The sequence below is a fragment of the Polyodon spathula genome, chromosome 7, assembly GCF_017654505.1.
Source record: "Polyodon spathula isolate WHYD16114869_AA chromosome 7, ASM1765450v1, whole genome shotgun sequence".
NCBI classification, from domain to species: domain Eukaryota; kingdom Metazoa; phylum Chordata; class Actinopteri; order Acipenseriformes; family Polyodontidae; genus Polyodon; species Polyodon spathula.
The window spans coordinates 47731142-47747335 of NC_054540.1; the positions used below are offsets into that span (position 1 = coordinate 47731142).

Genomic DNA, 16194 nt, shown 5'->3' on the forward strand with positions numbered 1-16194 from the left:
AGATTCGGCCGAATACCGAATCTACAGAATCTGTCAAAACTCTTGAATGAAAAACAGACTGGCAGCTACTAACATTGGGAAGTGCACAATCATTTGGAGCTTTTTAGTTAGTAGTATTTTTATTACCGAATGGAAATATATCCCTGAATAAGATTTCAGTTTGAAACTTACACAATTTACCGCTAGCCCCATCCCCTCACAACAGAAACGTCAAAATACAGTTTACTTTACCTTTACAAGAAAGGAGAGCTGCATTTTTGCCGTAACCCACTATTTTCTTTAATGACGTTTCAAACTGTGTCAGCTGATCTGAGAGTAAGGTTGCCAACAGGCTCCAGAATCTCTGAACACTAAGTCAGGTTTTGTAAATTGTAACTCACCTCTCTAAACTGCAGTGCATTCAGTAAAGTGAGTGTGAATTGTGCGAGCTGTTACTAAATTAATTGAATTTTTTTACTTAGTTGTTACCAAAAGCACACACGTCTGCGAGGATCGTTTCCATCAGTCAGACTTACAGTGGCTCTCAAAAGTATTCACCCCCCTTGGACCTTTCCACATTTTATTGTGTTACAACGTGGAATCAAAATGGATTTAATTAGAAATTTTTGCCACTGATCAACACAAAAAAAAGTCTATAATGTCAAAGTGAAAAATAAAATCTACAAATTGTTCTAAATTAATTACAAATATAAAACAGAAAATAAGTGATTGCGTAAGTATTCACCCACTTCGCTATGACACACCTAAATAAGCTGTGGTGCAACCAGTTGTCTTTAAAAGTGACATAATTAGTTGAATGGAGTCCACCTGTGTGCAATTAAGGTGTTTCACATGATTTCAGGTTAAATATACCTGTCTCTGGGAGGTCCTACGGTTGGTTAGTACATTTCCTAATAAAAACTACATCATGAAGATGAAGGAACATTCAAAGCAAATCCGGAATAAGGTTCTTCAAAAGCACCAATCAGGTGTAGGATATAAGAACATTTCCAAGGCATTGAATATCCCCCGGAGCACAGCAAAGTCCATTATTAAGAAATGGAGAGAATATGGCACAACTGTGAATCTGTCTAGAACAGGCCGTCCTCAAAAACTGAGTATCCGGGCGAGAAGGGCACTAGTCAGGGAGGCCACCAAGAGGCCTATGGCAACTCTAAAGGAGTTACAGCCTTCCACGGCTGAGCTGGGAGACACTGTGCATACGGCAACAATAACCTGGGTGCTTCACAAAACTGGCCTTTATGAGAGGTGGCAAAAAGAAAGCCATTGTTGAAAAAAACTCACATTAAATCTTGGCTAGAGTTTGCCAGAAAGCATGTGGGAGACTCTTGAGACCAAGTGGAAGAGGATTCTATGGTCTGATGAGACCAAAATAGAGCTTTTTGGCCTCAGTGCTAAGCGCTATGTTTGGCGCAAGCCTGACACCGTACATCATCCTGAGAACACCACCCTACCATGAAGCATGGTGGGGGCAGCATCTATGGTGATACTTCTCTGCGTCAGGGCCTGGAAAGCTCGTGAAGATAGAGGGCAAAATGGATACAGCAAAGTACAGCAGGACAATGACCCCAGACATACAGCCAACGCCACACTGGAGTGGCTTAAAAACACAAAGGTCAATGTGCTGGAGTGGCCCAGTTAAAGCTCAGACCTCAATCCAACTGAGAATATGTGGAAAGAGTTGAACCTTGCTCTTCACCAATGTCCCCATCCAACTTGACGGAGCTTGAGCAATTTTGCAAAGATGAATGGGCAAAAATTGCAGTGTCCAGATGTGTAAAGCTGGTAGAGACTTATCCAAATAGACTCATGGCTGTAATTGCTGCCAAAGGTGCCTTTACCAAATATTGACTCAAGGGGGTGAATACTTATGCAATCAATTATTTTCTGTTTTGTATTTGTAATTAATTTAGACCAATTTGTAGATTTTATTTTTCACTTTGACATTATGGACTTTTTCTGTGTTGATCAGTGGCAAAAACTAATTCAATCCATTTTGATTCCATGTTGTAACACAATAAAATGTGAGAAAGTCCAAGGGGGGGTGAATACTTTTGAGACCCACTGTATACAGCAGCTGATTGGCTTTCTTCGACTGGGCTGGACTGTGTGAAGCAAGAAATATTAAACAAATAGAAACTTTACCTGCTGTCACAAAGTTAAATGAAAGAGTGCATGTGAGTGCAAAGATGATAATAATAATAATAATAATAATAATAATAATAATAATAATAATGATGTTGCACTGTTTTGATAGATATTGTTTACTGTATGCAAAAAGAAAAATCAAGCAGAACGATTTAATTGTTGTTACGAGGCTCTCCGGATAGACACGCCACAACAATTAAACAATTAAATACATTTACTAAACTGCTGAAGCAATTCACACTCACTTTAATGTTGAATACATTGCAGTCTAAAGAGGTGAGTTAAAAAAAACCTGGACTGCCTTTGTTTTCCCAAGGTTCTGGAGCCTGTTGACAACCGTATCTGAGAGCTATAAGGAAAAAATGATGAGTGACCTGAATCTCCCTGTGAAATGAAACCCACATTGATTTAAATGCACTGCATGTGTGCAATATCAAATAGGCTACGAAATAGTTTTAAAAATATTTTAATAAAGCACAACAGTTCACAAATAAATCAACTTCTGTTGGCACATTACAATAACATAATTTAATTTAATAAAGCATATTGTTCAATACAGTCTATCTGACAGTTGTAAAGTTACAAAAAATATATATTTCTGTGCACTGATTTTTTTTTTTTCTCAGCATGATCTCTAGAACACATTTGACAGACAAAGCACTAAATTCTAAAGCAGTTTGCTGTTACTATATATTACAGGTTTACTGCATAACTTGATGAAAAGTGTGATCTGATGCTGTTGCATACAGGGGTATGTTTTCATTCAGCAGCTGCATGACTGTTTAGTGCATGTGCCACCAGTAATAGGGAGTTGAGAGCTGCGACAGAGTTCATCAAACGTGTTCTTGTTATTAAATACAACAGTTACGTTCAGTACCGGATTTGTGTATTTTATTTAAATAAGAATTGCACACATTGGAGGGATGTATTAAAATGGATGTGCGTGTGGGCAGATTTTGGATTTGGTTCACTGTATTTGGCCGAATCCGAACCCTGCTCAAAAAGTAGGTATTCAGGCCGAATACTGGATTTGGTGCATCCCTAATATATACATACACACACAATTTCAGCTGTAAACCTGTTTTTTGCTGTTTCCTTCATGCAGGGGTGCAGACTGGGACACAGAGTACTATGGCGAGCCTGGCACCACGGTGAAGGATCTCTTGACTAAGCTGTACAACAAGGCGGGTGCCATGCGCCAGTGGGGGCTCATCCGCATGATCTCTGGCATGCTAAAGAAAAAAGTGGAGGCACTAGACGAGGTGACATCATACAAGGATTCTTTCTCAGTCACACTGAGCCATTAGCAGCAGTTTCTTTTTTTACCAAAATGTTGACACTGTTATTTCTCCTGTATCGTATTCCTATTTCATTTTGGCCTGTTCCAACCCTTGACGGTTTTTCAGGGAACACAAAAAAAGATACATATCTGAAAGTACTGTCTTTTAAAATAAGTAGGCTTCCATTTAGATGCACTGCATTGGTTTTGTTGGTACAGTACTATATTTTCAACATAAGATCTTAATTCAGAACGATATGATTCGGAAAATATTACTTGCCAAAATAGACGACTGGACACGTGGACTGTAATACAGTACATACTTTTAAATCTGGTACGTATTGTAGCAGTATGTAAAATTCCTCATTTAATGACCCAACAGCAAAATGAAATCAAAATGTTACCCGTGCACAGAACTGCATACTACATAAAACATAATGCAATTTAGCAAAAGATTTAAAAAAAAAAAGTTTCCAAAATTAAAATAGTATCCAAAGTCAGTATTCAAAATTGCAGAATATAGTGCTCGATAAGGCCCTAATGTCATTGTTCACTTGCAAATGAAAATGCACAGATTTCAAAAAAATACATCACAGTATTAAAACGGTTTACATTACCGTAGCTTGTCTCTTCGGTTTGTTTTGGCTGCATAATAACTGCACAATAAAAACATACTGATTTGGCATGCAGAGAGAAAAAAATATATATAACACAGGCTGTGACAGATATTCAAATAAATTGTAACGTTGAATAGATGGGCTTTGTATCAGAAAATTTGTGACGGAGTCGGAAATCACATGTGACGGGTAAGCGCATTAATTTGTTGCATATATGTAATGGGGATTGATTTTATAAGGGTGGTAAAAAGCGACCGATGTGTATCTGGGTAAACGATATCTGAATGCTGACTGTAGTCAGTATTTCTTCGAAAAAAAAACATTTAGAAAGTCTCCTGGGAGATTTACAGTAGTTGTATTCAGTTTCACTTTCTGGGAAATACAGGTATTGTGTGTCATACCATTTTTAACAGTTTTTGGGATGGGAAAATGTATATTTGGCCTAAAGATCTAAAGAAATGTACCCCAGTGTTTTATTTGTGTATAACTTTAAGCAATTATTCCTGTTGTAACAGTGCAAGTTGTTTTGTGTATTGTTAGGCCTGCTCAGATCTGTTGTCACACCAGAAGCACTTAACAGTGGGACTGCCTCCAGAACCTCGTGAGAAGACTATTGTAGCGTGAGTACTTCCTCTCTTTGAACATGGTTAACAGGAAACATTTACTAGCATTAAAGCACAATAAACTGATCTGTGTAAATCTCTCAACAGACCTTTGCCTCTAGATGAGTTGACAAAACTGATTGATGATGCCAGTGCGCAGAATATCAACATAGCAGTTCTTACCCAGGTCAGCAATGTTCGGTAGAACCACCTTACCCATTTATACATTATTTTCTGAGTTGTGTACGTGACAAAGTACTAGCATAGCTACTTTGCACTTGAGATGCACAAACAGACTACATCTCCGCTAACATACTCAAAAGACACATGCTTCCTGAGCTAAAGTAGCTGTGGAGCGATATTTTATTTGCTTTGATTAACATCATTGATGTCTAAGTTCCAAGAAATTAGCTTGAGTGTTGTTTCAAAGGTGTTTAATGATGCTGGTTTTGTTCACAGGAAATTATGGTGTACCTGGCAATGTACATTAGGACCCAGCCATCACTTTTTACTGAAATGTTTCGTCTGAGGATTGGCTTAATCATTCAGGTGATGACAACAGAGCTTGCCCAGTCCCTCAACTGTTCAGGTAAATAGTGAGAGTCCTAATGGGAACTACTTCCCTAGATGTTCGCCAGCCTGTCTAATGAAGTTTGAATACCATCTATGTTATTCAGGAAGGACCTCGTCAAATCTTAACTCAAACATGCACTGTTTTTCACTTAGAACACATGTTCAAGTCTGGTTTCCAAACCAAGTTTCAATTAACATGCATAACATTTTGTAATTCAAAGACCTTACTGACACTTCTTCTTTCAATAGGCATGTTTTTTTTGTATCTATGTGTTTAAACTTTAAATACTGAATTTCCCGGAGCTGTTTTTAAGTCTTTTTCACCTCTTTCAGGCGAAGAGGCCACGGAGAGTTTAATGAGCTTAAGTCCATCAGATCTGAAGAATCTTCTGCATCATATCCTGAGTGGAAAGGAGTTTGGGGTTGAAAGAAGCAGTAAGTACTTCAATGTCCATTTGTATTATATGTAATACTTCCCTTTACTTTAATCCCTAACATTATACAGCTGTCATATGTGACATTTTAGGGTTCCTTTGGGACTGCACGTTTTACCCTAGTGCTTGTTTAACCACTTCAACTCCAGATGTAAAAATGAAACCCCTTCCCAGTTACCAGATTTTGAAAATAATAATAATAATGTTTTCAAGCCTGTAATTGCTATAAAATGTTAACATATGATAAATAAAACACAAATAAATGACCTAAATAGTGTTATTCATTAACCCTTTATGCTCCTGTGTACTACATACCCATGTTCAATACAGAGATAAATACATGTTTTTGGTTTTTTTGTAACAATGAAAAAAAAAACGCTGCTAATAACAACAATAAGTAAACAGTAATTCTCAAATAAAAATCAAACAACATCAAAACGCGTGTCATTATCGACTTGCTCTGTGCCATATGTTCCATACAACAGAACCTGGGGTTGTCTTCGCAACCACTGCATATTTTTCTTGTGTTTTTTTGTTTATTTCCATTTTCGTAACAGATCCTGCACCTTTGTTGCAGTCTCTGCTTCCCTTGTGTTGGAGGGATAGTCACAAATGCACAGACGTTGTGATGGATCTGGCTGCCGCATTGCCTGTACCTAGTGCTGTGTTTTGATAGTATTTTGTCACAGAACTGCCATTTCAAACCAAACAGCTTCCTGTTTGCAGCTGGCTTACCTGTAAAGTAGCTGCATGCTCTTTTGTTTGTACAGTTTGTACTGGGCTTGGCTTCACATCCTCTTCATCATCATCATTGCTGAGTGATAGGTCAGCATCACTGTCGCTGGTATCAAAATCCTCTCAACCAGCTTCACTCCCGTTGCTCATTATAGAGAGATGTTGCCATGTTTAGCTTTCACTAAAAACAATATAAACTACAACTAAACAAGTAAAACTAATAATAAAACAAAAAATAGTAATTTAAAACGTGTGTGTCTGTCTGTCTGTATTATAATATATATATATATATATGTACATATATATATATATATATATATATATATATATATATATATGTACATATATACCTGTAAAAATTTAATGGCTTTCCGCAATATATCTTAGTCTTCTAAACGCCCACAGGTAGTTTGGAATCACTACATGACATGCAATTGGATACAAATGTCACCTGAACCTCCCCCGACTTTCATTGCACATTCCACGGTTCTAGCACTGCCTTAGAGAATGAAACCTGAAACGCTAGACTGAGAAACCGATCATAGACTAGAATGAGAAACTTGACGTACGCAGGTACGGCATGGTACTGTAAGTGGGTTTTCATTTGACGTACGTGCGTACATCATGGTGTTGAAGTGGTTAATAACTTGCTTGTTAACATTACTAAATTTAATGAAAAATACAGAGGAGAGAGGTTCACGTTAGAGCACATTTGTAGTGACAAAAACCTTGTAGTTAAGTGGCTATAGCAATGAAAATAATACTCTCATTCAGTATATAGGTCTCAAATGTGCAGTATTGAAAGGCACAGGATGTAGCAAACATGTATTTCCATTTTAATCCACAGGTAAGAGGCTGTGCAATTTGTGTTCCACTATATAAAGAGAACACAAATACTCCAGTAATGGTGTTACAATATAGTACAAAACTGCTTTATAACCTTCCCCATGATATAAAGGGCTGCATTTATTAAAGTGCTAGACTAAGTCAAAGAGAGCTCAGTTTGCTTGCTTTACTTTCCGGTGGTCTGTTACTGCTTCACTACCAGATCATTTTACCTCTGAAATGTCTTTCAGGGTCACTAGCTGCAAAGCTGCAACCTTTTTAAGCGATGCTATTAATTGGAATTTAAAGTTGTGGATTCAGGAAAAATGATGAATGAAGTTCTCTCAGCAGTTATCATGCTTGTGTTGTGTGTCTTTCAGTGCGTTCTGTTTCTGCAATAAGTCCTGTCATATCAATCCACGAGGTGGGCAATGTGGGAGCAACCAAGAGCGAGAGAGCAGGAATCAGTAAACTCAAGCTGGATATGAAGCAGGTAGCTTACCTTGTTTGTTTTCTATTTATTACTCTGTCAAAATGTAATAGAAGTTTAAGTTATACACCACATTTCCTCCACACATAATGCAGAATCACTGAAGGGAAGCTGAAATCTAGTGACCTCTGAGGTGAAATGCAGAAGTCAGTTGTACCAGCACAAACATGTTGTCTTTTGCCCAATTTATTGTTGGTGTGGAAATGGGTGAGAATTGGTGGAAATTCACTCAATAATCTGTGACCACCAGAACTAATCACACTGGTGCCACTGGCTGGAAATGAAACAGACCACCACGTCTGGGCAAAGAGATTAAGAGGGATAGAGATTTGCAGCCTCATTATGTGTGCCCTTTAATATTTTCACTAGTTTTATTATATTTTTTATTCATGATTATGAATAGGGATTCTAGTTTTTGGTTTATTACATTTTTTCAGCTGTGCCCAAAATACTGTAATAAAATCTGTTTTTTGAAGTAACATACTGCGTATATGTTGAGGTACTTACTGAAACTTCATTGAAATCTTTTTTTTTGTGCAGTGGGGAGAGGGTGTAGTAATCTTATTAGTGTAGGAGACATTTTACATATCTAGAATGTATAACTAATCAAAATGACTCTTACGGCTTGAAAGTTATTCTGTATTAAATTCACTGCAACCTGTTGTGCGTTTTAACAGGTTTTCCAAGATGAGTAAATGTTGGTATGACACCTGTGCTCTTCATCCAAAAGAGCTTCTGTTAACCATTACCCTTTAATTTTGAGTGGTATATATATATATATATATATATATATATATATATATATATATATATATATATATATATATATATATTTTTTTTACAGGTGATCCTCAACTTACGACGCACAGGACATACGACTCTTTTGCGTTGTTACCCTGCTTCGACTTTACGATATTAATACGACATTTACGACACAGTGAGACCTGAGCCATGCGTAATGTGCGCATGCTCGGTGTCCGAACTGCATTCCCTGCCGTGGTCGCCCTGACTCAGTCAAGCTTTTATTTTATTTTTTTAATGCATGTAACTAATTTTTTTAATTTTTTTATTTATTTGCCCATAACAATGTCTGTTAAGAGCAATGGACTCAAAAGGAAACCTAAGCTGTGAGCTCTGTCACATGATTAGGAGCTTAACTTAAGACGGTCGTATTTCCTGCTGGGAGTACCACGTACACACACTGAATACGTCATTGGAAAGCCCCTAGTCTGTACTTTTTAAACAAGCCATATAGATGCCTTAGTAATATGCGCGTACCCACCGGGCTAAGTGTAAAGAGTTAAATAAATATTTGCATAAGTAGAATATAACAGGTCATTTTTGTAAAAATATATTATCTGGCCAGAGTCAGGAATGTAACCCCAATTTATAACATCGTTCCTATTTGAAAATTTGCTTCGACTCGAGACGTTTCGATTTACAACGCAACTTTCAGGAACCAATTGTGTTGTATATTTAATCTCTTATACAGTAATTTTCAATAAATGCAGTTTCTAGCATTTATATTTTCCAGAGTTCAGTTTGTGATTCATATTGTGTTTTGATTCCAGATGGAAATGCGTAGGTTGTCATTGCCAAGTGACCTTAAGGTGATTGGCGCACGTGATTTATCAGCTGTTAGGATGGGGGTTAATTTCCCATCTTTTAATTGTTACACATCATCTCCGACGTTTGCATGCACCCTGGTACTCTGTTCATCAGGGTAATACATGATTAAGTCAGCCTGTGGTTTATAATTGAGTAATAACTTCAATCAGTTTCTAATTCTCTGTGGGCTTTCTGTCAAACTGTTTAATACATTAAAGCGGTGGATAAAAGCGTCTGCTAATGACTGAGTAATAATAAAATAATTCACAGTACGTATGAGAGGCATGGGAATACCCTGATTGTGACCGTACAGCTTTAGCAGCTCATAGCAAGCAAACAGTAACAATTTGTATTTTCTAACATAGCAACACTTTCAATTAACATTTTAAGAAACAAATTACTTTTTAAAGATGTTTGATCATTTTCAAATCAAAGGCTGTACTGTGCTATTTGAATGTTAAACAGCTTTGCCAACTAACAAAGCATTTCAAGGGTTACCATGTGCTCCCTAATTGTTTTTCCTGTTTTACCTTGCAGTCCTCTAACTTTCAAGTCACAGACGTTGATATCAGTGAGTCTTCATCAATGGTAAGTGTCTTTTTAAAAGGGTTTTTGTTGATTTAGGTTGTGTTACATCATTTCCATTGGTAAAGCAAATTTCAACGTTTTGTGACGGGGAATGCTCTGTTTTTGTTCACAAATCACATTCCTAGTACTATATAAGGGTGCACAGAACTTTTCTAATCTCAACGATGACGGCTATTAACTTGCAGCTCTGGCTCAGTATTGACTGGTCAACCTCCCTGACTCCAAAGAGCTGGCAAGCTAGCCACAGCAACTCATAAACAACTTTTTTTCTGCAAATAAATGTATGTGGGCAATACAGATCACTAGGAATAGCGTGCACATGTCAGTTGCCTGGTGTTGCTGTTGATCTAAATCTGAATGTACTTTTCTGTACTAAAAGCTCTCTTATTGTTTTGTGTCTGTAGAAATTCAGTTCTTCTCCCAGTATGGATGGGCTCCCCTTCCCTGCTTCAGCGGCCACCGATAGCCGCCAGGGGCAGTGGCTACGCAGGAGGAGGCTGGACGGGGCCCTAAACAGAGTGCCAGTGGGCTTCTATCAGAAAGTGTGGAAAATCCTACAGAAGGTGAGATGGCTGGATGTCCTTCTTGGATGTTATTGAGCTACATACTGCTGTTTGTTAAAGGAAAACTTTATGAAAGGTTTCAACAAAATATTTTTTTACTCATAGCAATTTATCTGAAACCAACCCCAACCTCAATACTACTCCTGTTTGCATCTGAGAATTTTGTTTGCATTGTATAAAAATAAGATTTTCTTGAGCAATAAAATATTATTTGAGAAAAAATAACTGTACATTAACTTTACCATTGCTGTCCCTACAGTGCCATGGACTCTCCATTGAAGGGTTTGTTCTCCCGTCATCAACAACTCGAGAGGTAGGACAGTGTCACTGTTTGTTATGTTTTACTGTATTGTCTACTTATTGATACACCAGCAAACAAAAACAAGCCATAAGTATAGTAATAGTGATTCATTTTTGGTAGCTGTATACTCTTATAAACTCCACCAGGGGTGCATATTTATGTAATCTTCTTTTAATTAAGGCCATAGTCATCAAAGCAATACAAATAATAACCTGTTTTCTGAATAGCCATCATAGAACTTCACTTACAGGTTTCCCGTAATGCAAAAAATCCACTACAGCACAATAAAGTAGGACACATTCTTAATTTGTGATGCAAATATTGCCAGCACATCTCAGCAATTTTTATAACATGTTGGTCCGAAGAAGACAGACCAAGGTTTGTTTCTTTTTGTATATTCTATTTCGCAACTTAAATAGAATTATGTATTGGGGGAAAAAAAAAATATATATATATATATAATATGTATATATATATATGTATATATATATAGATATATAGTTATTTTTATGTTCACATATACAGTATGTACATGCAAAAAATATATTCCTACAAAATACAACCATTACACTCACCTGCATCTGTTTGAATTTGGTATCAATCCACCTCCATGTTTTCAATCACTCCAGGTCCTTAGACAACTTAAAAACATAAAAGCTTTTACAAACAAGAGGAGTAGGTAGCCCATTTCATATCATCCACTCAATGTGATAGTAGTGAGAGCACACTTCCTTCGCCAAGGAAGGGAGTCAGGATCTAGATAACAATTTAAACTGTGTTACACCCTGTATTACTATAATGAAGTTACAATTACTAAAAATGATAGAGATTTGACCTGACTCGGGATGAGCCCTACATTCGACTGACGCCCAAAACAACGTTTAGTTGTTGGTGTGTGTGTGTGTGTGTGTGTGTGTGTGTGTGTACGTGTAAGACTGGGTTCAGGAAATGAAGCGCCCACTTCTAACGGTAATTGTGTGCATAGTCCGAGGTCGGGAGGTGGACGGGGGTTTTGTTCCGGGAGAGGGAAGCTGTAACGCACCAATAACTGAGTGTATATCCGAAGTTGGAGTTGGGTGAACTGCATGAGCAACAGGGAGTTAGTTTCGGGATAGTGGGTCCCACCCAGTATAGCAGATAGGTGTGGAAGCGAGACCGCCATTTGTTAACGGAGTAGCGCGAGCCGTCTTCACGGCACCTTTGATTGCTTTTGTAGTTTTTATTTTGTCTTTTGTGCGCTTAGCTATATGTCACCTGTGAGCTACCATTGCTGGTAGCGTCAGGTGGAGTTCCTGTCTGTTCTATTTGTAAGTAAAACCTGTGCGCCTGGAGGGTGTGTCAATCCCAACCTTCTAGTCTCCTGACCACGTTATCCAAGTCATCATTTCAATTAATCATTTCATCACGTGTAGTGAGTCGCCTGTTACAGGCACATAGGAGGAATTTATTCTGTGTCACTCTCTTTATATTTACTTTTAATGTTTTCTTTAAATGATTTATGTTTGTTCTATTGTAAATCTCCTGTTCTTCATTTGTGTTTTTGTTTCTGTTTCTTTGCTTGGGACAGTTTGCGGATGAATTGAGAACTGCACATAAAACATCTGTTAGCTTCTATTAGCCAGAAAAGTGACCTTTTTTTCCCCTTGCTTTTTTAGATGACACCTGGAGAAATCAAGTTTTCAGTTCACGTGGAGTCAGTCCTGAACAGAGTGCCACAGCCTGAGTATCGGCAGCTCCTGGTGGAGGTCATTCTGGTGCTTACCATGCTGGCAGACATTGAGATCCAAAGCATTGGGGGGATTATCCATGTAGAGAGGATCTTACACCTTGCCAATAACTTATTCTACGAAGAGCAGGTCATTATCTCTCTTTTTGTGTACTTTTGTTGTTACGTATTCCAACAAATGTATTCTACAAAATGAATGTTACGCTACGTTAAACGAATGACATGCATGGTGTGAAAGGACCTTTACACAGACCTTTTGAAGAACTAAGTAGAAGCAACTTCACATTTCTTTTTTTTTCTTTTTCTTTTTTTTTTTTTTTAAGTTTTAGGGGTAAAAACAAACAAAAAAAGCAATGAATGATAAGTGGGAAAAGTATTGCAATTTGGATGTATGTCTACACAGATTTCTTTAGCCTAGTGTAGTACCAGATATGTTTTAAAATTAAATGCATGTTTGCTACAACATGTATCACATTTGAGACGTGTATAGTGAAACAACTTGCATGGCAGTGAAATGTTATACAAATAAATGATATACTTGCATTTAAAAAAAAAAAAAAGAATAGATTAATTTGAGATGTTTGACTTGTACAAGTAACTTTGATTCTGAAAGAATGAAATGCATTATTAAGTGTTTTCTAGAGAGACAGTTTTCAGTAGTGCGTACAAGAAAAGCTGTCCTACATAACTGCTGTCTTGTTGGTATCTGTTCAACAGAAAACTCTTGGTGCAGGTGACGATATCTTGAAGAAAGATCCAGCCACTGGAATCTGTGTTCTGCTATACGACAGTGCACCCAGCGGGCGCTTTGGTACCATGACATACCTCGCTAAAGCAGTTGCAATTTATGTGCAGGATTTCCTACCCAGCAGTGGCTGTGCAATGCAGTGAAACATGAGAACCAAACCACTGGCATCTGAGGGTTTATAAAAGAAAGAGAGGCTCAAATTTGCACTTTCTTTTGTTTAAATAAAACAGGAACTTTTATCTTTTGTGTTTTTTTTCACTGTGCCTTTTCAGCTACATGACCTGCATGATCCTGAAAAATATTGAATGTTTTATTGTAGTGGTATTTAGACAGTTGTTAGACTGTCACATTAGATCTGAATGAACAGTTACTTGTATTTTCATTAAAAGGGATGATGTGAAAGGCTTTTGATGTGGAATACAGTTATCTGGAGATGCAGTTCAATTTGATACTTTCTAGAGCAAGTACAGATACACAAAATCAGCCCATGCTAAAACTAGACTTGACTTCTTTGTGATTACCATTTGCACTGACTTTTGGATGGACATGGTTAGGACAAGACTTACATTAGTTTTTTTTTTTTTTGTTACAGTGAAGTGTTACAGAACACCCTGCAGTGTTTACAAGAAACACATTACTTTACAGTAGCGGGATCCCATGTTGTCTGTATCACATAAATATATTTTAAACGTAATGCTGATTATCATGGGAACACCATGCTCCACCCTGAAACAATGATTGTTTCCTGTTCCCACAATACATCTGGATGCAGTACACATTCTCTTTTTCCTGACAAACTGGCCTGAGTAAAAGTTGAGAAATGTATTCCCCAGTTGATTAATGACCCATGGTGTGGAAATAGAAAATATCAAACTATTACATTGAAAAATACATTGCTGTGATACAGACAATGCAAAGGTAATGTCATGTTTCTTGTAAAACACTGCAGGGTGTTCTGTAACACTCTAAGACTCCTGTGTCTAGTTGTTTCAGTTATGCAATACAGACAGCATTGAAGGCATCACACTGGTGTACCTGCAAAGTGGGGGCTGATGTTTGTAAGCTTTCCTGAAATACAGTGGGGCTGTAAGTTCCAGGGTTATAGAGCTGCAGTAATACCTTCAAGTGCATCTCACTCAGCAACTATAATTCAATATGTACAACAATAGTTCTCAGTTTGCATTGTGTTATACTTTTAAGATTTTACATTGTTTTACTAGTTAATGTACCTCTGCTATAACAAATGGATCAATATGGGAAAGTGCCTGATCCTTTTTTATTGTCGAGCTTCTGTTGTGTTACTTAGAGACTTGCAATACAGTACAAACAAAATGTTTTGGTTTGCCTCTAACGTTAACAACTTTAAAAAAATGTTATTTTTTGTGAAAGTTTTTTTTAAACCATTAAAATAAAATAGTTGTTGTGTCTTTATTTGGAATTATACCTGCCCAAGTAAAGTGTGTACAAATAGTATATGGGGATAAAGAGGAGGTTCCTTTGATTACTCTGAATGGCTGAACGAATGCTGTAGTTTACTTTGTATCATGATGGCCATGGTTACTTTAAACATGATTACACATCCATCCACTGTGGCAGAATTGTGCGTGAATGGCTTGAGGGGCATGACAGAGACTTCAGGCATCTTCAAAGCCCCATAATCTTGGGATCTCAATCCAAATGAACTTGAATCTATGCCACATCCTCACAATTCTTTGCCTATCTTTGCACCAATTGCATGAAACATTAATGACTGGACTGATTAACACCCCTGGAGACACCATCCAGCACCTTGTAGAGTCTATGCCACATCGTGTCAAGGGCAAACTGGCCCAGTCTGATATTACTGGTCTTATAAAAGTGTCTTATCTTTTATACTTTAATATGCAGATTTTCTGTGCAGTATTAGAAAGCATATTTTAATATAAAACTCATTGTGACGACTTGCTCACATGGTCTACTGGAGAGAGGCTGTTGGCCAGACCATAGATACACCAGCATGAGAATGTTCCTGGTACCTTGTCATTGCCTGTGGTAAAGGTTCGTTTTCATGGTCTTGCTAAAGGGCTTCTAGTAGCCAATGGGAGTGAGTCAGATACAGGAAGTATATATGTGTGTGTGTGTGTGTGTGTACAATGATGTGTTTATGCTGTCCATAATCATCATCATAAAGGCAAATTATGTTTATTGCAACTTGTATTTCCATTTTTTAAATGTAATATTAATGTATTATTACGTGTTCTGTTCTTTCAGCCATTGCACACAGTAAAAATGTGCTTATATAATTATAATAATTGAAGTGTTTACTCATCCTCTTCTCACTGTAATGAATATATTTGTGTTCTTCCTGGTACCTTTTTACTTCCTATATCTGACTCACTCCCATTGGCTACTAGAGGCCCTTTAGCAAGACCATGAAAACGAACCTTTACCACAGGCAATGACAAGGTACCAGGAACGTTCTCATGCTGGTGTATCTATGGTCTGGCCAACAGCCTCTCTCCAGTAGACCATGTGAGTAAGTCGTCACAATGAGTTTTATATTAAAATATGCTTTCTAATACTGCACAGAAAATCTGCATATTAAAGTATAAAAGATAGGACACTTTTATAAGACCAGTAATATCAGATTGGGCCAGTTTGCCCTTGACATGATGATGATTATGGGCAGCACAAACACATCATTGTACACACACACACACCCACACACACACACACACACACATATATATATATATATATATATATATATATATATATATATTATATATAATATATATATATATATATATATATATATATAGTTATCTTTGTTTTCTTAATTTGATATACGAGCAGTCACCTGTCGAATTCATACTTGGTAGACCGTTGTATATTGCTTTCCAGCGATCTGGAGATCTTGAATTAAACTTCAACTCCCAGAAACCTCTTGCTGACCCTCTCCCAAGTGTCTGTAGGCG

General features: G+C 37.3%; 1 protein-coding gene across 3 annotated transcripts in view; it reads left to right on the forward strand.

The window, feature by feature from the left end:
- LOC121318697 (phosphorylase b kinase regulatory subunit alpha, skeletal muscle isoform-like) overlaps positions 1–14623 on the forward strand; it is a 34084-nt gene extending 19461 nt beyond the window's left edge. Inside the window, exons 22-33 of one of the 3 annotated variants that reach the window (XM_041255647.1) lie at positions 3254–3410; positions 4585–4664; positions 4755–4833; positions 5106–5235; positions 5553–5654; positions 7594–7706; positions 9275–9313; positions 9849–9899; positions 10304–10462; positions 10722–10775; positions 12419–12619; positions 13207–14623. In XM_041255647.1, coding sequence (XP_041111581.1) covers positions 3254–3410; positions 4585–4664; positions 4755–4833; positions 5106–5235; positions 5553–5654; positions 7594–7706; positions 9275–9313; positions 9849–9899; positions 10304–10462; positions 10722–10775; positions 12419–12619; positions 13207–13380 — 1339 coding nt within the window. In that variant the 3' untranslated portion in view covers positions 13381–14623. The remainder of the gene's footprint in view (positions 1–3253; positions 3411–4584; positions 4665–4754; positions 4834–5105; positions 5236–5552; positions 5655–7593; positions 7707–9274; positions 9314–9848; positions 9900–10303; positions 10463–10721; positions 10776–12418; positions 12620–13206) is intronic. The other 2 variants (XM_041255649.1, XM_041255648.1) reach the window with 2 other exon arrangements.
- The last annotated feature ends 1571 nt before the right edge of the window (positions 14624–16194 follow it).